We start from the raw sequence: 23,062 nt of genomic DNA on the forward strand, positions 1-23,062 counted from the left end.
CCATCTATGCAATAATTACGTTTCTTTAAATAATTTAATTGAAGGGCATATGCAACTTTGTGTCGTTCTTATCTGGTCTTCCACTGTATCAAAAATATTTTTCCATGTCATTAAAAACGTAATGTACTAATATTCAAGAATATGAATCTATCACACTTTACTTACTCATTTCCCTAGTATTGACATTAAAATTGTTTCTGATGATTACTATTTTAAATAATATTTTAACGAACATCTTTGTATATAAGTCATGTCCCTCTTCTGATGGATTCCTAAAGATGATGTTCTGGAAGAGGATGACAGACACAGAGACAATGAGCACATTCAAGGCTCTCTCATTCTCTTTTATGTCTCGCACCACACATGGAAAGATAAAGCAAAACTTCCCTCCACAGAGTTTGTTCAGATTTCCATTCTTACTCCCTGAGTAGAGAACGTATGTCTTCACCTTACACACTCCCCATCAGTGCTGAGTATTATGTATTGTCTCAGGGTTGGCTAGTTTGATAAGTGAAATAATATTTTCATGTGTTAATTTCACTTATTTGATGGCTAATATATTTGGATTTTTTTTTCATTTATATTCCTTCGTTTATGTCTCTTCAAGTTCTTTGCATGTTTGACTTATGAACTTATATGAACTCCTCATGTCAAGGACACTATTTCCCTGACTCTAGTCATGCCTTTTTTTTTTTTTTCCAGATTTTTACATCTCTGACACTAAGATGTGTCTTACCATCAATTCCGTCTTCTGTTTATAATTGACAGCACTTTTTCCTTCTTTTTGGCACAGAAAATAATAGGACATTTAACAATCCCTGACATCTTAGTCAACGAAATATGATATTAACTCTTTTTCAGCCATTTTCATTTCAAATAGTTTTCATGGTTACTGTTTCATTCTCATTTTTGTTCTTCTGTGTCCCTCCTTTTATACTTTCAAGTCCATGTCTGTCTCCCATTTTCAATTATCCTCTGGGCAGAATCTATTCATTACTACAGTTTCATTTTGCCCAGAGATAATTACCAAGGCTACATTTTTCAGATCCATCTGGCCTTTAACTCCATAGTACTTTAAAAGCTTTCACAAAGTCTCAGGCTATTTAAAATGGTTAGTTACATAGGCCGGTGTCATTATCTTATTCTCTGCTTTTCACCTTTTGCCCATTTTTCCCCCTTGTCTTTCTCCCGTAATTAAGTTACAGATATTGAAAGAGTTGAGTGTCTTGGTAGCATGCTGTTCATAGTTCTTAACTATAATGAAAATTTTTTTTACTCTGTACATTTTTGGATCCTTTGTCATTACATTTCAAAGTGCTCTCTGTATATTTCTGGTCCATTAAGGAACTGCTTACCATATTTAATGTTGTATCCAGTTTAAATACTTTATTCATATTCATTTTTTAGCGAAAGGTAAATACCATTCCAATTGCTTGTGGCTTGCTGCAATTTCAAAATTTCAAACCCCTGCCTTACCTAGTTCTGCCACATTATTTATAATTATTTCATTAACTTATACCATAGAGTTCTTCTCTCTATTTTGGAAAGTGCTTGCTGTCAGTGTTTACATCTGAAAAACAATTCCACTTAAACCAGATTGGAGCTTGGGTTGACTTTGCAGGTTAAATTATTCTTTTCCCCAAAACGTTCTGTAGGTCTGGCCTTAAAGGTTAGGGGGCCACAAAGCAAGGTCTTAAAGGTCCCTAAGAAAGGCATGTGGGGGCTCCATTAGCTAACGTTAGGTATGGCTTTGTTTTCTGCTTCACGTTTTACAGATTTGAAAATGGAACCAATGACTTTGCAACTCCAGTAGTGAGAGCAAGGTAATGAATCCCAGGAATTTCCTCTTAAGGAAACTCAGACCCAAAGGGATCAGTTGTTAGTATTTTAAAAACTTGTTCCTTACTTTGTCGCCTTTTATTCCTGGTTTGCCACATTGTCCACTTTCTCCCTGAAAAATAAATAAATGAAATAAATAAGAGGACATTTGCAGTCATTCAGGGTTAGGATTTTTAAAAAAGATTTCTTGTGACATAAGCACTTTGCTGGGTCATACGCATGTTTATCCTCAATTGTGGGTTGTTTGGGCATTGCCCTCTGAAAAGTTTTACCCAGGAGTCATCCTTAACTCAACAGAATCAAATCCATGACACCACCTAGTGAGGCTTAACGTTGTGGAGTGGTGGATGAAATTAAAAGGACAGAAACTAAGGTTTACTGAGCATCTAACATACGCTCTTTGCATGTGTGATTTAACTGAGTCCATATCACAGCTCAGTGAGATCCGTTTACACTTTTGTTTTGGAGATGAGAAAATTTAGGCTCAACAAGATGACTTCCCTCTATCAAGTAGCTCAGACTCACAGTCCCTGTTTTTTTCCACAACATGATACCCCATCCTGAGTACCAACTTTGATCAGTTAGTAGTAAGAGCAAGGTCCTGAGACCATGCCATGGGTTGGTGAGAAAAGGAGCCATGAGGAATTAACAAGAGGGGACAGGCAGCGTGGCCAGCACGCTGTTACTTCCCATCATCTCACTCTCCAGTCCTGCCTTTCCTGGAATAGCGATGGAAAAAAGAACTAACATTTAAATTATGTTTTGCGGTTTATGATCAATGTTATTTTGCAGACCTTATCTCGGTTAAGCTGCCATTAACTGTCTGACGTAGCTATTATTAGCCCAAGTTTATAGACTGAGAATTTGTGATTCCAAAGGTTAAGTAACTTGCTCATGTAGAATGAGAATTGGGACCTCTGAATACCAATCCATTGTATCAGACTTCTAAGACTTTGAGTAATTAGAACTAAAAGGTATAAAAGGCAATTAGAAAAACAACTAAAGATAGAATGTTCAACTGCTTTCACATTTTTTTTTCTGAACCTCAAAGCAATTCCTTTTAAAATCTTCTTTTATCTGAGCATAACTGACACACAGGGTTACATTGGTTTCAGGTGTACATCACGGTGATTCAACTTCTCTATATAGGACACGGTGCTCACCCCCATGTAGTGACTATCTGTAACCATACGACACTATTACAATATCACTGACCCTGTTGCCTAAAAGCAATACATATCTTTAAGCTCTGGCAACTCAGCTGGAGAGGTTAGATGAGTTACTTACATGTACATGCCAGCCAGTGACTCCTAGTCTAGTGCCCTCACTACTGTCTTTCTGCTGCTGCTGTAGAGTCCACAAGCCATAAGGCACGCTACGCAAAGCGCCACCACACCGTGACATAAGAAGCTTGGACTCAGTGAACATCAGTGCCCTGCCTCCATTAAAGGATTCACACGGTGAAAAATGCATGTCAGCTGAAGAGTGTATTTAGTGATACAGTGGATTTCTATTCTGATGCAAGCTTTATCTCATTACAATATACCAGCAAGCAGTTCACAGACCAACAACATGCGGGCAGACCACACTTGGAATAGTACTGCTCTAAAGAAGGGAAATAGCAATTGTAAACACCAACCAGGGGTCCAAGTCCAAAGCCTTTACATTACTGCTAATCCCCATAACAGATTATTTTAGATTAGAGAGAGAGAGAGAGAAAGAGGCAAAGGATATTCAGAGAGATTAAATAGCTTGCCCATGATCACAGGCTTGAGTCTGTTAGATTCCCAGGTCCGTGTTCATCAACCACCCTGCCGTGGTCTGCAAGTTACTTTCCACTAGCCTAGGGTAGTGGAACCATGGGGTGTTGCTGGCATCAGGAGCAGGAAAGAAGGAGGTGCAATTCCTCGATCCAGCTATGCCTCTGTTCAAAAGCAATCTGCTCTCTCGGCACATCAAACTGAGTCAATCTGACCCAGGAAAACCTGAGCTTTCACTTAGAACAAGTTGAACATTTATTTCTGAATGCAAATGGAAAATCACTCTTAAAGAATCCGTTAGAAAGCAATTAATTTAATAATGTTGGATGGGAATAAAATGAGTCAAGCACCAAAATATAAAGCAGAAAAGTACCATAAATACACTCAAAATTCTTTTGGCCTGGATTCACATTCCATTTGTCCAGACAGATTTGTTAGCTATAGGGTCCTGAGGACCAGCATTTGTTTTGGGGGCAGACTTCCATCAATGAAAATATTGTACTCATGTTATTTGCCTCTGCAAAGGCGTTTTCTTTTTTGGTGGGCTCAGTAATCCCTGTGGAATGGCCACAATTACACAGTTTCAGAGAGCAAGTGCTTCAGAAAGCTATGAACAGATCAGCTCTGTTTCCAGCCTCCGATTTCTGATGCTGCTTTTCCTGGTCAAATTCTGGTTTGAATGTCAATGGTTCAGGGTCACTTTACTCTGACAGCTTGTATTATCCAAATGAGAACCCCACCAGTGATTCTGTAATTTCCCAGAAGGTTAAACAAGTTTTTTCATATATACAAATATACATGAATGTGTGTGTGTGTGTGTGTGTGTGTGTGTGAGATATATAGTGTTTGTGGGTAACTCACATTATAAATCAAGATGGGAGGACCTGGATAATTTTCTCCAGCTGTATAGAGGACAATTTTATGGTCCTGAAACATTCGTGACTCTCCTTTATTAACATTTGTTCCCTGCTTCTTCGTAATAGTACCTTACATTTATAGACCAGAAAAGAGTTTATAATACATTGTTGCATCCATAATTCCATTTGATTCTCCAACTACCTTGTAAACTCAGGAAGCCTACATTAATCCAGTTCTATGTAGATGAAGGAACGGGCACTTAACCTGCCCAGTGACTGGGGATGTATTTATTTGCCTGCATGTAGACCCCCCCTCTAATATATGCAGGGCCCAGGGCAAGAGTGCAAGGAAAGGCCTACATACTCTGTATCAAAACTGTTGAAAGCTATATATGAAGCTAGTAAATGACTAATGTTCTAACTTCCCTTTCAACAAATATACCTTCAAAAGGAATACAAAATGAAAGAGTTTTTATGTTCTTCAGAGGTCCATGTGCAAGTAGAGCCCCATGCCCACAGCCTACAGCCCTGCTCCCACTTGACTCCACCCCACTTCTGGTTTCCTCCACCATAGGTGGAACCGATGCACACGAAGGTGCCCCAGGCAGCAGTATGACAAAGCTCCCACCAGGGCCCCCTCCAGCCTCAACAAACAACTTGCATTTTGTTTCCCCCCAGACCCAGAAAAAAGATAGACAGAGGAAAGAAGTTTGTATCTACCTTCAAAGCAGGCCCAGGCCATTTTGCAGGGACTTCTGGGATCTTGGTTACCTAACACATGATCTAGATTCAAGGGGGCACAAGTCTCTTGCCCTACAACTTCCTGGCTCCAATGGGGGCTGGGCCAGAGGAGACCCAGAGCAAGATCACTGGCCCGGGTCTGAGGTTGTAGACAGACTGAAGAAGAGAGGCACACTCTGCTTTCAGATAGACAATCTGCTAACCGAACAGTAGCATGAACCTATGAACGAACCATTGAACACACTCAAAGGTTCTGGAGCTCCCCCTCCAGTTTCCAAACCTGTAATTGGCAAAGAATCCTAAAATAACCTATCAGCCCATAACTTTTATTTGTTTGTCAAATTTACGCCCCAGCCTACAAGACCCCTACCCAGCTCTACCCAGATGTCTGACTTTATGAAATAAGCAGTTCCTAATTTCTTCTCCAGGATAAATCTTCTTGATTCTGTGAGAGGGTCTGGTGTCTAGATGTTGTAGGAAGTGAGGCAGCATGAAAGAAACCTAACCATCATGTTGCTGAATCCATGTGTATGTAGAAACTTGGAGTCTGGATATCTGTGTTGCATGCCTGTTAGATTGGGGTTCTCATGTTTGCAGAGCTGAAAGAGACTGGATCCTGATCTCAAGAATCTTAGGGTGCCTTTCACCCCTACAATATGTCCTGTACCTTAAGTTCTACTCTTATTTTGTATTAACAGAGTTGAGTACATCTAGGACTTAGGGAATCCAGACTTACAAAAATAAAGGAAAACAACTTCTATTAAGTACATAAATACAGTTAGGTTTCTTTTTCTTTCTGAAATCCTGGTCTCCCTATTGGCTGTTACCAACTTACCTTCTCACCCTTGTACCCAGGAATTCCCTAGTTGAAAAAAGAAAGAGTAAAACATATTAGAAGACATTGTTGGAGGGAGTATTTTATATTTTTCATTTACAAAGTATAACAAAGCACATTTTTAAGTCAAGGAAACTAAGACCACATACAGAAATGTTAAGCGATGTTCCTTCTCTTTGAGCTTAGGGAATGTGCACTGACACAAGGGAGAAGAAAAGAACCCACTTTTCCCTTAATTACATTCTATTCTCAGTTCCACATATTTTTTTCAAACCCGGTTCCTTACCCTTGGGCCCACAGCTGAAGGAGAAACTAGACACTGAAACTTGTTGCAGAAGGGACAACCGATAATGCTCCTTTCAGAATTGTTGTATTGACTTTTAAACTACGAACCATCCCAGCTGAGAATGTTCCACAGAGGCTGTTGGAGAAATGGGCTTTGAAAATGAGCTAAGATAATGGCCTTTCCAATGTATATAAATATTTATATCCATTATGGTCCTCCTTTCAAATTCGGCCTGGAATATAGAGCATCAACGAAATAAATGGTTCCTTTATCAACGCTAATGAGACAGTGACCTTTAAGTTCCTATATTTTATCTCCCGCTAACTACAGGGCCGGTGCCTCTGCTCCTCTTCTGTGTCACTCCGGGGAATCCCACACAGCCTCCTCCATTGTGTCCCTGCCCAAGAGCCCTCTAAGTAATACGCTACTAAATATTAAGTGAACTGCGAAATTACCAACTTTCAGCAACAGCAAGCCTTTTCCAAATAGGGTGTCATGTTTTTCTCCTACAACAATAGCTTTTAAGTATGAAAATAGAATTGTAAGACATAGTTTAAGTGAGCTGCAGAAACCAACGGGATAAATAAGCTATTATCGCAGTTACACGTGTCAGACTAGAGAATTCTGTTTTGTGTGACTTTTCTTACAAAAGGCAAAAAAGGAAAACCTTGGGGAAGGAACTAACATGTCTCTCCAAATGAGTGGTCACTGAGAAATGGGACATAAAAATAGAACTACAGTCAAAAATATTGTTACACTATAATTTAATTCATCTTGGAAATATTTATTAGCAGAAAGGGTTTGAGTTTTCGTCCTGGGCTTAAAATTAAAGGCCACATTATAGACAGCCAAATTGGGGTTCTTTATGAAGACAACTTACATTCGCAGCAACTAAGAAATGCTAGACTTCTGGCCTCAGGAACTCCAACCCTGACGGCACACAACTATGCTAAAATCCTGTCATTATTTTATGTTAAAAGAGTTCAGACTGTATGTAGGAAGGAGACAACATAGCTTATGAGTAGAAACCTTACTCTTTTTTTCAGGTTTAAAACATTTTAAGTCAATAGAGGCAAGTTTAAAACTTTAAAAAAAGTATAGACTTGGGGTGCCTAGAAACCCTATTTTTTTATAGCTCCTCTTCCCCCCTTCCCCATTTTTCTTTCTGAAATCTCTGGTCAATTTACTGTTTGGTGGCTATCAGCCTCCTTCCTGCCTTTCAGGACATCTTAATTACTAGTTCTAAACCATTCAAATTTAAAATATCCAAAACTGAACTCATCAGTCTGCCAAATTTTCTTCTGACTTTCCTGTTTCTATTAATGGTACCATCGTATTTGAAATCACACAGAATCAAAAGTTTGTAATTATCTTTTCTCTCTACCTGCTCCTTGCATTCCTCTAATCCAACCAGTTAAAATTCTCCATCAGCTTTCACTGCATTTAGTTTTAAATCCATCCTACCTACCCCTGTCAGTCAGTAGGGCCCTCCGTAACCCACCCCTGCCTATCTCCATAACCTGTCTACCACCACTCTGCCAAGTCCTGGCTTTTTTTCCTTTTCTCCAGGCTGCCAGGCTTATTCCCACTCAAGAGTCTTTGTACCTACTGCTCTCTTGGCCTAGAACACTCTCATGACCTTGTTTTATGTTTCCAGAACACACTCACTAACGAAATCTCATTTGTCCGCATGTTTATTGCTCCCCCTGCTAGAAGACTGTATGAAATAGGAACTATTTTGCTCACTCTGGTCTCCCCAGGAGTGAAGCAGAGGGCCGAGCATATAGCACGTGCTCAATAAATGTTTGCTGACTATATGAATCAGAGTCAGTCCCCAAAGCCTTTTCATGGCTCTTACAATGGTCTCTTTTCTATTCTATCATCACTGTGCCCAATTCTGTCCAATAGAATGTGAGCCTCATATGTAATTTAATTCCTTAATAGCCACATTAAAAAAGCAACAATGAACAAGTGGAAACAAATTTTTAACAATATATTTTACTGAGGGACTCCCTGGGTGGTTCAGCAGGTTAAGTGTCCCACGCCTGATTTTGGCTCAGGTCATGATCTCAGAGTTGTGAGATTGAGCCCCACGTCCGGCTCTGTGCTGGGCATGGAGCCTGCTTAAGATTCCCTCTCTCCTCTGCCCCTTCCCCTCCCTCCAACTCTCGCATGCATATGCACTCTCTCTAAAACAACAACAACAACAACAACAACAATAATAATATTTTTTACTGATTCCCATAGTTCTGAAATACGTTTCAACATATGAACAGTATAAAAGTTATTACTGAAATATTTTACATTTTCTTTGGCACTAAGTCATCAAAATTCATTGTGTATTTTACTCCTACAGCACACCCCCATTCAGGCTAGCCATTCAGTGATCACATATGGCTAGAGACTTTCACAGTGTCCAGAGCAGCCTTAGCCAGGGTCCCTGTTCTTATACAAACTGTAACAGAAAACCTTCTAAGTGCTCCTTTCTTCTGCTTATTCCCCCTTCAATTTCTGCTTTAGTCATGCCAGATTAATCTTCCAAGTACACGGCTCTTGGGTTGTGAGCTTCATCTCATATAAATCGCTCACCTAGCAGAGCATGGAACACCCACTTTGACCTTCAACTGTTTCTGGCAACACTCATCTTCAGGCATCCCCCCTCACCATTTTCCAACACATTGCCTTCCCGCAGGTCACTGCTCATGACACCGTCTAGCTGCAATGCCTGTTGTCTTCCACCCTTCTGTTCTGTCCTTGCCTGTCACGGTCCTTCACTCGCCAGGAGTCATCCTGTAAAACCTACCCTGGTTTCACTATCTTCTGAGTGCCTATAATAATTTGTGCATGCAATATTTATAATATTTTTACATTCTGCCTCATAGTGTAGCTATTTTTTTAATTAAGGTATACTTGATACACAATGTTACATTTGTTTCAGGTATAAGCATAGTGATTCAATTTCTCTCTACATTATGTTCTGTTCGCCACAAGTGTAGCTATAATCTGTCTCCCCACAGCCCTATTACAATACCATTGACTATAGTCCCTATGCTGTACCTTTTTTTCCTTCCAATTTTAACAGATTTTATTATACAATACTATTTTTAGAAGCACATTCAATAATATCGCCACCAGACTCATCAAAAAAGTTCATGATAGCACATACAAGTTTTCAAAATTCTATTTGTTAACATATAATGTATTATTAGCCCCAGGGGTACAGGTCTGTGAATCACCAGGTTTACACAGTTCACAGCACTCACCACAGCACATACCCTCCCCAATGTCCATAACCCCACCACCCTTTCCCTACCTCTCTCCCACTGGCAACCCTCAGTTTGTTTTTTTGTGATTGAGAGTCTTTTATGGTTTGTATGTTGTACCTTTTATCCTGGTGACTTACTCATTCCATAACTGGACGCCTGTATCTCTTACTCCCCTTCACCCATTTGCCTACCCCTCCCGCCTCCCTTCTGGCAACCAATATTGTAGCTATTTTAAATATCTTAATCTCTCCCATAATAAACTTTTTGAAAAAATAAGCATTTTGTCTTAATTTTATTTTAATAAATAATAATAATATGCTTCCCATAAGAAATATTTCCTAAATGAATAGCTAACATTTCTGAATGAATTTCCATTGTTCATAAAGTTGATTAAAAACACCAAGAGATCAGTTTTTAAAACCTCTGGGTCCAACCCCTGGGCTTTCACAAAGGGGACAGCCAGGAGGAACAATGTGACATGGCCTTTTTAAAAAAAATTCATCGTACATGCTTCCCTACTCTTTGCTGCTTTACTGAAACTGCCCAGAAAAATGCAAAAGAAGAAATTTACTGTGACTATTTCTCAGACAATCTCTAACATCTTCTAATTTTAAAAATAATAAATCAGCTAGAATGATGGCTTTTGGGGGGGGTCTGTGGATCCAATTTACAGAAGCATAGTTTAGATTATATAATTCTGTGCTCACAGAATTTTTAAATCATTCTTTATTGGAAAAAAAAAAACCACAAGACACAAAGAAAGATATTTTTCTTATTTGAGTCTCCCACAAATCTCACTTAAGCATCAGAGAACGTCCTGTGGTTGACTTCCCGGTCTGTCTTCACTCCTGCTGCGCAGAGCATTCTCTCCCCACATCTCCAGTTCTAAGATCCTATCTGTCTGATTGCCTGTCTGAGCCATCGAGAGCACAGGTACATAGAAATCATTTTTGCACTCGCGCTACAGGGATCACAATGATCAATTACAGAATCCTAGCATCTTGGATTACTTCCTTAGGATGACATTCCAGTTGTATACATACCCCTGGGCCTCTTTCTCCAGGTTCCCCTTTTTGAGCATCACCCTGAGACAAATAAACAAATGAAACTCAGTCAAAATTCCACAGCTTGCACAGTGACTGTTCAATAAAATGCATAATTCAGAATTCCCAGATTAACAGGTTAACCCCATGGGGAAAAAAAATCTTTGGCCTTTACCATTGACATTTCACCATGCCATCTAGAGAAGAAAATAGCAGCTCAGATAGCCTTTGCCCTTTGAAACGAAGCTGGATGTGTACAGCACGATCCAGGTATATTTGCTCAGCTTAGGACAAGTTTTGCATCCCAGTTTAACAACACAGCCATTGTTCTCAAATACAGCCTTGTACCCCATCAGAGCCAGCCATTTTGGCTTTCCTCCAAGGGGTTTTGGAATGTTTTCCAAAATGTTCTTAAGAGTAATTGCTTGATTTCAGCAAGACTTAGGAAAATATATTATGTGGCCCAAAATTACAAGCTAAATAAATGAAATGTAAACTTAGATTCAAAACAGGTATTTAACAAAACAAAAAAGAAGACATGATGGCATCAGTTTGGACCTAAACAATGAGTGGGTAGGATTGTGTGTGTTTGTATTGTAAGGACACCCAAGGATGCATCATATTCCTTTTCTTTGGCAAGCAAGCAATTGGCTTTCATGGATCTAAAATACTTTCATGCGGGGCGCCTGGGTGGCTCAGTGGGTTGAGCCGCTGCCTTCGGCTCGGGTCATGATCTCGGGATCCTGGGATCAAGTCCCACGTCGGTCCCTCTGCTCAGCGGGGAGCCTGCTTCCTCCTCTCTCTCTCTCTCTGCCTGCCTCTCTGCCTACTTGTGATCTCTCTCTGTCAAATAAATAAATAAAATCTTTAAAAATAAATAAATAAAATACTTTCATGCATCTAACTTATTCTGTTTTTCATTACCTCCCTAAGCACAGTTTCAGAGGAGAAGCTATTGGGTTAAAATTTGAATATTTGAATACTTCTTATGTAATGTCTAATTGCTTTCCAAAATGTTTGCACCAAGTTACCTTTGCAATGAAGAGCAAACCAGTTTCACCACCTCATTGCTCTCACTGATTATTATTGCTTTCATGTTATTGCTGTTAACTGCTACCAAAAACGGTCATTTTTTAAAAAAAAATCTGAAGCATACACATGCACAAAAAAATCCAAACTATGTGAACTAGAAAACCGCTCCCCTCCCCATGCAAAAAACCACCCAACAATCCTGGACTACAAAGTTTCTAAAGTGTGAATAATTAGTATTGAAGGGTATCTCATTTTCCTTATCTAAATTTCAGTAATTATCTAGTGAAATTAAGTGTTTTTCTATTTCTTTATTTACTGGTTTTATTTCCTCTCTTGAAAATTGTTTGGGTCCTTTGACCAACTGACTATTAGCAGCTTGATATTTTCTCATCCATTTTATAGAGTCTTTATATACTATATAAATTAACCAATGTTCATTGTATTTGATGCAAATATTTCTGTTTTCCTCTTTATTTTAATTATTATTTTTCATTACATAGAATTCCGCCATAAATCTTTCACATAGTTATCTGTCTCCCCTATGATTCTTTTAGTCACTCTTGAACTTGGAAGATCATCATCTGAAATATTATCTGATTTTTTTAGAATTAATCTTTTTTTTTTTTTTTATGGGTACACAAAGAAAAGAATTGGGAAAATGCCTGAAGATGGTCTGATAGCTTTCCATAAAATGGATCCATAAAAAACATTAAGTGTCATTGTCAATCTGATATGAACTATGTATTAGTAATTCATGGAACATTGTAGCAATCAATTTGAGCCAATGCTATTTAAGTACGATTGCAATTTGTTCGGTATTCCTAGGTTTCCTAGACTTATTGACTAAAATGGTCATATATTACTTAGGATTTGCAAGCTAAAACAACCCAATTAGAAAATACAGGAAGTAAGCTTCCTATAATCTTCACAGAAATCATCGTATTTTTGGCATTGACATAAACTAAAGTGCTCTTTGTTTTCTTCATTTTTGTTCTTTAAATAAATCTAGAAAGAGATACAGTGGTTTATAAAGAAAGCTGTTCACTTACCGGGTTTCCTTTTGGTCCTCGTTCACCTTTGATACCTGGGTTTCCATGTGTACCCTGAAGGCAAAGGGGAAAAAGATTATACTGAGCTCACATCCTATTGGTTTTTTACACATTATAATAATTTCTGATCAGCTTCATCCCATAAAAGGCGTGAAGACTGTAAACAGACTTAACCTGCCAAGCAGAGAATCAACTGTATTCTCTCCTTTACTACACACCAGGAAGACTGCACTGTCTTGAACAGGTAAATTCTCAAGATTTGCTCAAAAGAGGATACTGTCTTTGCCTGATATCCAAAGGATCTTTTCAAGATGAGAGAAGAGAGTGTTCCAGTCCTGTTCCAGAAAGGTGTTATGTTTTCCAACTCTCAGACCCCAGGAACCTGGCTTTTCTGAGAACTGGTTTTAGGGACACGCAGTAAATGCTAGGTTTTTGTTGTTGTTTTTGTTTTTTTATTAAAGAATTTTATTTATTTATTTGACAGACAGAGACTACAAGTAGGCAGAGAGGTAGGCAGAGAGAGAGGAAGGGAAGCAGGCTCCCCGCTGAGCAGAGAGCCCGATGCGGGGCTCGATCCCATGACTCTGGGATCATGACCTGAGCTGAAGGCAGATGCTTCAACCCACTGAGCCACCCAGGTGCCCCAGTAAATGCTAGTTTTATGTCTATTCCAGTTCAAACATAGTATGGTGCAGCATAGGGAATAGAGTCAATGGTATTGTAATCGCACTGCTCAGTGACAGAGGGTAGCTCCACTCGGGGGGAACACAGCATAACATATAAACTTGTATAGTCAGTATGTTGAACACCTGAAATTAATATAGCATTGTGTGTCCACTATATTTCGGTTTAAAAAAAGATATGGCAAAATGCCTGGGTGGCTCAGTTGGTCAAGCAACCGAATCTTGATTTCAGCTGAGGTCATGATTTCCGGGTCCTGGGATTGAGACCCGTGTTGGGTTCCTTATTCGGTAGGGCATTTGCTTGAGATTCTCTCTTTCCCTCAGTCCCTCCCCATGCTTGGGCTCTCCCTCTGTCTCTCTCTAGAATAAATAAATAAAATCTTAAAAAAAAAAAATGATACGTTTGGTGTGTCCGTGTGGTTAAATGTTTGCCTCTGGCTCTGGTCATGATCCTAGGGTCCTGGGATCGAGCCCCACATTTTGCTTCCTGGTAAGCAGGGAGCCTGCTTTCCTTCTCCTGCTACTCCTCTTCCCCACTCCTATGCTCTCTCTCTCTCTTTCTAATAAATATATAAAATCTTTTTAAAAAAAAATATATATATATTACTTTGAAAGTGCTAAACTAATCTCAAACAATACTGAGTGACTGAAATTGTCAGATTAGCTCAGCAACTGTGAATTTTCTTACTGTTTATCCTAAAACACAATTGAATATCCCAAGTAAACCTTCCCACCCAGCAATTTCTTGGTGTAAGAAATATAAATTAAGACTTTATAAGAAGGGAACGTTAAAACTTTAATTTAGCCATAATCAGCTTCAACTGGCTGCCTCACTGTTCTGTAAAGTATCTAACGAAACATTTTAAGAAAAGGGAAAAAAAGACAAACATCCCCACTTTCTAATGCCCTAATTGGTAGAATGGTTTGAAAAGTATAGTCTTTGGACCTGAGTCTCAAGAGAAAATGTGGCATAGTCTAAGAAATTCATAGTACACAATCTCTTCTCTGTGCCCAAATACAAACATTTGTTCAAAAACTGTATCCACAATTTTTGTGAAATATATCCACTGGGCTTTTGGCCTATAGGGTTTGAAACCATATAAGTAAATGGAATACTGACTAAGCAGCATGGATGCCTTTCATGATATATGTTAGAGAAATATACAGTATCTCCAGTCACGGCAATGCTGTTGCAAGTACCTTCCCAGTGCATACATGGCTCCTCCCAGATGTTAGACCAGAATATAAAGGAAGCACTTCTTTGGGGATTATTTTATCAAGAGTTGAGTCATCGTAATAAATCCTGCCTTTAACCTTTAGTTGCCAAGTTCCATTTCACAGAATTCACACTAATCCCCAAAGCTTTCTCACCAGCTTCCTCCCCGAGAGGCCACCTGGTGTTGTTCTTGGATACATGTGAAGACACACACACTTCCAGCTTCTAGCGAGGAGGTCTGTGTCACTTCTTTCTAGGCGGGGTAGGCTAAAGCTTTCCCTAAAGCACCAAGGGTTTGTATGATCTCTTTTCCTATACTTTCGCTTCAGTGTTGAGAAATTCTGGCCCCAATTGTCACATCAGAAGGGATGCTGGAACTACCTTTATGAGAACAATTTCATCATTTTAAACCAAATCTGCCCTCTGCTCAGTCAGCAAAATCCCAGGCTTATTCCTAAGGATAGAGTGTATCCCTTTAGGAATAAAAGAAAGAAACAGCATTTCCCTGTTTGCTGCTCTTTGCACACGACTGGTTGAGCTGCGCAAACCAGCCCTGGCATTTCCAAGGCAAGTAGAACAATCGTGACTAGGGTTCCTGACTTGACCTTCCGTTCAAAGTGGAAATGTACTCACAGGAGGCCCTGGGTCGCCTGGATCCCCCTTTTCACATTCACAAATCTTGTGTTCGCACTGCATGAAGAATGAAATCCAATATTAACACACAACAAAATGCAGCATTTCAAATCTTATTCAGTATGTAACTAGATAGAACACTCCTGATGAAATTTTACCTTCAAATTACGGAGGTTTTGTTCTCCCTTTTCAATTCTTCTAGGCTACCTCAGATCTAAGCTAGTCAACATTGCCATGGTTAGATAAAATAGACCTCCCATCGAAAATGTATGTATGACATCTAGTTGCCAGTGAAAAGGGAAAATAACTATTTTCAGTGGATTTGGGGAACTTCTGCTTTTTCTCTTCTCTACGGCACATCAAAGCTCAATATACAAATATCAACTACTCCTTTAATCCTAAAGGAAAACATTGTGACACACCACATCTTATCAATTCTAGGACATATATTTGTCCTTATTTTAACATGTCTAAAATCAAGAATGAGTCTTTTTTGAATCAGGCCTGATCATAATAAAGTTGTTATTATCTGTCCATGTACTTCAAAACTCACAGAATGGAATGGAAGAAAACCCCAGAGATGCTCCTGGAGCACACTCAAGAAAAGCTGTAGCACCAGTGTTTTTGATGGCCCAGAAGCCGATACTGGGGACAGGGGGTGAGGGGGGTGGGGGTAGGAAGGGCATCAGAGCCAAAAAGTGATTCAGAAGATTCAGATTCTGAATGCGAAGACGTTTTAGAAATGACCAATTTAGTTTGCCTCAGTTGTCCTGTATGTGTATATACAGAAGTGATAGAGGGTTTAACAATCTATATCTAAATAAATCGAAAGGGACTCTTACCATAAGTATAAAATCAAGAATTGTCACTTACGAGAAGGTGCTATATCATAGTTTAATTGGCAGGGTCTTTTCCTGTCTCAATGGAACTTAAAGTAATATTGCATCTGACCATTTGAGGAAGCATGGTGCTCTGCAGGGTTTGATTGGCTCCTATTATTTTATGCAATTCTCCTTGTAAATTTCCTGATGTTTAACCAGCAGCTGATCCAACAACGTTTGCATGTTCCAAACTCTGTTTTAAGAAACACACGTCCAGTATAGAAGTCCTTGGTAACCTGGTGGTCATCTATTGTGCTAAGCACCATCCAACAGATACTGGCCAGCTTCCTCTGCTACTTGGTTTGCTTGCTACCATCAAGGAGAATGAGCTTAAAGTCAAGTCACCAGGCAGCAGCGCAAGACTCTGAGCTATCTCTCTTGGCCAGGGATCCTGGCCAAACCCAGGCATACCTCCCGAAGTGGAGGGCCCCTATCAGGAGCTGGTGTCAGAGACATGCTTAGAACAAAGGAAGTCATATCAAAATAAGCACAAACGACACCTTTTGTGGGGTGCCTGGCTGACTCAGGGGAGTGTGCAGCTCTTGATCTCGGAGTTGTGAGTTAGAACCCTGCCTGGGTTAGAGGTTACTTAAAAACAGAATCTTAAAAAACAAAACAACTATGCTATTTGGTTATCAATGATTTCTAAAATTACTCTTTAAAATCATATTAAAATATTTTCTACTTTTTCCAGATTTTGAAACCTGTAGTAGACCTAGCAACATAAAGAATAGAGTGGTTCATTTTTAAAGGTATTAAGCATTTCTATGTAGACGCACCTTATCTTCTAATGCGAATTAAATGCTGACTTGATTATGCAGACTTTGAGAGTTAATTCATAGTAATCAAAGCATGTGGTGCTTACCTTCTCTTCGAATAAGATATCCTAGGAGAGAAAAAAAGAGTAAAACATTAACTCGATTCATAGTTCTGCTTCCAGCTTCTTATTAGTCTTAATTATTCCCTATGGGATATGCAATTTTCAAGAAGGATAGCAGTTCAGCTTTTTAACCTTGTAAAAGCAATAGAGCCTACCTGCTAAGCACCCAAGGAACACTCTGAGCCATATAATAAGAGACGTGAAGGGCACTAACATTAAAAATTATTCTGTTTTCTAGGAATTTCATCCTGTTGCATCCTATGTTCTATCTTTCTGTCTATCAGCTCTCTAAACTCTATAATTTGGCTATAAACTTAATCAGCCATAATAAAAATTTCTTACATTTACGTACAAAGACTTAGCCAGGATACAAAATTGTGTTTTCTCATCTTTTGCTTTTCCATCTCTATACATGCATGCATTTGTTTTTCAGCATTAAAACATTAATTTCAGGGTGCCTGGGTGGCTCAGTGGGTTAAAGCCTCTGCCTTCGGCTTAGGTCATGATCTCAGGGTCCTGGGATCGAGGCCCGCATCAGGCTCTCTGCTCAGCAGGGAGCCTGTTTTCTCCTCTCTCTCTCTGCCTGCCCCTCTGTCTACTTGTGATCTCTCTCTGTCAAATAAATAAATAAAATCTTTTAAAAAAACATTAATTTCAGAGTGATCTTTTTATGAAATATCAATAAGCTTTTGAAGTCAATGAGGTTCAACCTTTCATCTTCCTCTAGGGAAACGTGGGTCTTCAAGGCTGTGACTTGCCCAAGGTCATACACTGGGCTGAACCACCTAACCAAGATAAAGTGCTACGTTATACTCACACAGAAATGAATTAAGCAGAATTTTTTTTCAAAACTCCTTTAAATTAGAAACTCACAATCTGGTTTTTGTCTAACGTGCCAGCCTCCCTACCCTATTTCGGCTTAGTGGGGCATTTTCTGACAAGTGTCCTGAGGGCCGTGTCTGAAGCCAAATATCATAGGAAAGGAATTAACCTAGGCTTACAGATAGAATTATTGCTTCCATAACGTAAAACCTGTGGATCAGATTGATGCCTTATGATGGAATCCAAAGGACTCATTTGCATGTGATAAAATAAAAGTGGGAGGAAAAAGCACTAGAATATTTGTTGCAAGATACTAAAAATGAAAGTTGTAATGAGGAAGTTAAAGAGAAGTCAGAATTGTACCTTAGGGAGGACCTCACATCCCTTTAGTTTTATTTTTACGTTACCTTTATTTCCATACAAACTAATAATACAGAAAAAAGATTCAACAAAATGCTTTAAGTGGTCCTTGTGATGCATTGGGAGGAAAAATTAGGCTGGGAATTAAGTGTCATCCAGGGTTTTCATCCTGTGTCCACTGTTAACTAGCTGTGTGGCCTTGGGCAAGTCCTATAATCCATGAAGGTCATTTTCCACATACATGAAAAACAAGAAAGTTTGGCTATGTGGTCTCAGGAGTTGTAAAACTCTGGCTACAGGGCCTGTCTACAAAATTCAGAGTCGTACCTCCTGCCCTCTGTCCTCCTATCCCTCCCAGCCACTCCCCACCCCAGTGATTTAAAAGTTCCAGCCAATGTAAATCCAGGCAGAACACAGTTGAGATACTTGTATCTTTATGAACTAGCAGGTCATGGGAAGAAGTGGGAATTCAGAAATAATGACAGTTTTGGAGTAAAATGGCATTTACCCTCTCCAGAACATTTGGCCGTGCCTAGAAACCTGAAGATGTGTTTGCTTTACTTCTAGGCTGCTCAAGACATGTCCTTGCTCCCACCTATTATTCTGACATTCCTTGCAGACAAGTCTTAGGGAAATTCTTGCAGATCCTGTATATTTCAGCAGTCATTATTTTTAATAGTGAAAATTTGGAAATAATTTTGGAATTTGGAAATAATATCCATCAATATTAGAATGGATCAGGAGGGGTGTCTGGGTGGCTCAGTGGGTTAAGCCGCTGCCTTTGGCTCGGGTCATGATCTCAGGGTCCTGGGATCGAGTCCCGCGTCTGGCTTTCTGCTCAGCGGGAGGCCTCCTTCCCTTTCTGTCTCTCTGCCTGCCTCTCTGCCTACTCGTGATTTCTCTCTGTCAAATAAATAAACAAAATCTTTAAAAAAAAGATAGAATGGATCAATAAATGAAATATTATTCAGTGGTTCTGGTGAATGCATTGGATCTACATATTTCAACACAAAAAATTTTCCAAAGATACTAAGTGAAAAAGCTAGTTGCAGATGGATATATAGAATATGATCCAAATTTTAAAAATATTTTAAACACATTTAGTTTCTCTAGGAGGGAGAGAGAGAAAAAGGAATTTGAAAAGAGTTCAAGAGACAATAAACAACTAATAATTCAAGTCAAATTGTAATATTTTTAAAAAAACTGATGAAATAAAAATCCAAAGTTTTGTTACCTTACAATCTTTTATAATAAGCAACACTTTTCTATTATCCAATATCAATTTTTAAACTCATGAATTTAGCTATTTTCCCTGATGTATAATTTGATACATTTTTCAACCTTTCCTTTGAAAATTTAATTTCTGCTTTGCCATATTAACTCTTTAAAAACATGCGTCATGGGGCTTAAAACCATAACAACATAACTAACTAATTTTGAAACTCATTTGATTTTGTGTTTGCTGGTATTTGTATTCCTATGGAAACAAAAACAGACCCAAGACTCACAATAGATAAGATTGTTTCAAACAAAAAACAAAGCTCTATCCCTAAGGGCACTTATAGTCTATAAGCTCCAGTGACAGAAAACAGCACACAACAAGCAGCGTGGGAAGGAGATCCCAGACTGGGTGGGGAGGTGGGTAACAAGACATTTTCTTGAAATAGGTGGGTTTTCTGGATAATTTCCAAGAGCAGAATGCAAAGGACCAACTCATTGATGGAATGCAGTTCTATATATCAAAGGTCATGAGGGAAAAAATCATAAAGGTCAGTGTGAGCAGGAAGACAAAAGAAGCAGTGAGGAGGGATGCTTAAAAAGAATAGACAAAAAGGGCCCGTGTGGACAGAGCCGTACACCTTGGGATGAAGTGAGTGCTTTTACTTAAGCAGAGAGGCAGGTTTTGTGGAGGACAGCTGGGAGAACATGGTCAAAGGCATAGGGAAGGGCACGTTCAGTGAGGACCTAGGTGGACACCACAGTCTAAATGGAAAGGACAAATAGACAAGACCTCCCCAAAGCAAAAGAAGGTGCATGTTATCAATGAAGGAAGAATGGCAGAAGGCTAGAATGGAATTGCCAATTTTGTGAATGAGTATGAGGTCAATGCTATGAGAAAGGGACAGAGGAAACGTAAGGAAGGTGTCAAAGTCATTGGTACAATAGCAAATGGGATGAGAATAAAGAACTTAACAGGTGGGGATGACTAACTCTTTGACAAAAAGATATTTGCAGCTTAGCGTAGTAGCCACATAGCTTCCATAAATCTCCTCTAAAAGACCACCTAATATATATGGACATTGGGTTGAAACAGTTTCTTTGGTTTCAATAGTGTTACATAAATCATAATAGTGTTAAAACACTGTTAAATACTAAATAGTATTAAAACACTAAAATACTTTTAAAATAGTATTAAAACATTGTCTATATCCTCTTCAGTGTGGAGTCATCAAGTCTCTCTGAGGCTATTCAGAGCTGAAGTGTTTTCATGGGGTTCTTACATGATCCTTTTTCCTAGAGATGCCAAGGAGTTGGGAATGATTTCTTGATTTGTCTTGGATCCTGCAAGATCTATTCATTGCAGGCACTCATGTCCATTAAAATTCAACTGAAGTCTACTCCACAACAACAAAAAATAAATTGCTGATGCAAAAAAACAGCCCAGCTGAATTCCAAAAATCATTATGCCGGGAGTAAGAAGTGACAGAAACATAGTACACACTGCATAAGCTTATTTGCATACAAGCCTAGAGTGTGTACACTAATCTGAAGTGGCCAAAATCAGATTAGGAGCTAAGAGGCCAGGGAAGGATGTCTTGCAAAGAGGCATGAAGAAGTTTGGGGGTGACGGACATGTTCCGTATCCTACCCGCGTTGGTAGGTTCATGAATGTATATGTCTATCAAAACTCAGAGAACTGTGTACCTTAAGTAGATGCAGTTTTGTACTTAAATTATACCTAATGAACTTATTGTTAAAAGTCAACTACATAATTATTTCAAAATGAAAAGTTTAGGAATTCACCTAATGATGTACTAGATAAGATGAGGAATTTTTCCAATGGCCTGATCAGGAATCAAGTTCTGCCTCCTACACAGAGACGATTTGAAACACTGAAACAGTATATTGTTCTCTGAAGGGCCTAATAAGCCCTTTGGATGTTGAAAGTGTTTAGAAAGCAGCCTCTCCTAAGAAGTGGCTTGTTCATAGAGCTTCCATCTGAACAAACAAGCTGAAATCACAGGATGCTAAGGAAGAGCAGGGTCGTGGGGACACTTGGTCATTCTCTGGTTTCCTCAGAAACGAACAAATAGTCCTGCTTCACGTGTACTGCCAAGATCCTGTGTTCTGGGTTGGGCAGGAGCTCTCTGTGAGGCGGATGTATCGGGAAGCAGTAGGAACCTCCTCAGCCTACACCACTGGCCAAACAAGGAGCTGCCTATCCTGTATCTTCTACAGTCAGCAACTGGTGACTCGTTATCTCAACTCCAAGGTTCTCTGTTACACATCTGGAATCCTCTGTTTTGGGTTCAGTGGTCAGGACTGCTTAAATTATGGCATAGGCAGCGGTAGGTAGGTAACCAGGCACCCCTGCACATTTCCCTTCTATGCAAAAGTGATGTTCAGGGGGTGCCTGGGTGGCTCAGTCATTAAGCTTCTATCTTCAGCTCGGGTCATGATCCCAGAGTCCTGGGATTGAGCCCTGCATCAGGCTGCCTACTCGGTGTGAAGCCTGCTTCTCCCTCACCCCCTCCCCCTGCTTGTGTTCGCTCTCTAGCTGTCTCTCTCCTGTCAAATAAATAAATAAAATCTTTAAAGAGAGAGAGAGATGCTCAGGATGAACCCTCATTCTATGTCCCCAAGGGGCCAAATTCGTCATCTCAAGCCTAGGCAGAGCTCTCCCTATCTACCCCCAATGCCAACGAAAAGATGCTAGAAACAATAGAACTTTGGAAGAGAGTTGTTGCTTAACGGTTTCAAGGCAGCTCTGACTGAGAAAACCTTAAAACACAGTAACTATTTTCCCCTTCCAATATAGCTTCACAGGATTAAGCAGGAAGACCCCAGGACCTTTGCCTGTCCTTACATTTTCAACTCTAAAATGAGGATACTATTACTTACATCATAAGATTGTTGTAAACATTGAATAAAATAAAATCTGTAAAGTGCTTAGAAAAATGCTTAATACACAGAGCACTCAAGGTGTGGTAACTATTATTTAGATTTTTCAAAAAGTCAATGTCTTATGCTGAAAACAACAGTTATAATAATAACTTATTAGTTATTATCTTATAGTTTATATTGACTTGTAAGTTAAAAGAATAATGTTAGGAAAAGGATTGCGGGAAGGGACAAAAGGGCCAAAACAATCTCTAAAACAAGGGTGAGGGTTTTTTGCAGCCTATAGAAAACAGCCACATGAGATGTTCGGTCCATAAAGGACAAATTTGCCCTGCTCTCTTCTAAAGAAAAAAAAAATCAATATTTTTAAGAAAAATCAATTTTTAACACTTAACAAATTAACCACTTTTTCTCCGGGAGTTTTCTTGAGAAACACTGTGAAGAGAGATTTTATTTTGATGGCTTTGCCTTGTGTTTTCCCAAGCAGAAAGAAAAGAATCTCACACACAGCTGATCAACAAAGAAAAGCGTTGACATGACTAATCAGACCAATCAAATGGTACTCATTGATCTGCATGGAGAAACCACTGAGTGACTGCAGGTGATTTTAATGGGTGGGCCTGCTAATACCTAAGAACAAGGACATAATAAAAAAAAATTGGAAGTCTATGAAATTTGCTTGAGTAGAATAATATAGCGGTATAAGACATCAAGTCAAAATATTTCTGCAGATGTTAAATGGGAAAAAAACCAACTT

General features: G+C 39.2%; 1 protein-coding gene across 2 annotated transcripts in view; it reads right to left on the bottom strand.

Annotated features, from left to right (window-relative positions):
- Positions 1 to 23,062, bottom strand: part of COL28A1 (collagen type XXVIII alpha 1 chain) — a 153,269-nt gene that overhangs the window by 124,381 nt on the left and 5,826 nt on the right. For both annotated transcript variants that reach the window (XM_044246092.1, XM_044246093.1), the window contains 6 exons: positions 16,987 to 17,007; positions 15,241 to 15,297; positions 12,709 to 12,762; positions 10,628 to 10,669; positions 6,033 to 6,059; positions 1,907 to 1,951 (listed from right to left, as the gene is read on the bottom strand). In XM_044246092.1, the coding sequence (XP_044102027.1) occupies positions 1,907 to 1,951; positions 6,033 to 6,059; positions 10,628 to 10,669; positions 12,709 to 12,762; positions 15,241 to 15,297; positions 16,987 to 17,007 (246 nt within the window). The remainder of the gene's footprint in view (positions 1 to 1,906; positions 1,952 to 6,032; positions 6,060 to 10,627; positions 10,670 to 12,708; positions 12,763 to 15,240; positions 15,298 to 16,986; positions 17,008 to 23,062) is intronic.

Source organism: Neovison vison, chromosome 4, assembly GCF_020171115.1.
Source record: "Neovison vison isolate M4711 chromosome 4, ASM_NN_V1, whole genome shotgun sequence".
In the NCBI taxonomy this organism is placed as follows: domain Eukaryota; kingdom Metazoa; phylum Chordata; class Mammalia; order Carnivora; family Mustelidae; genus Neogale; species Neogale vison.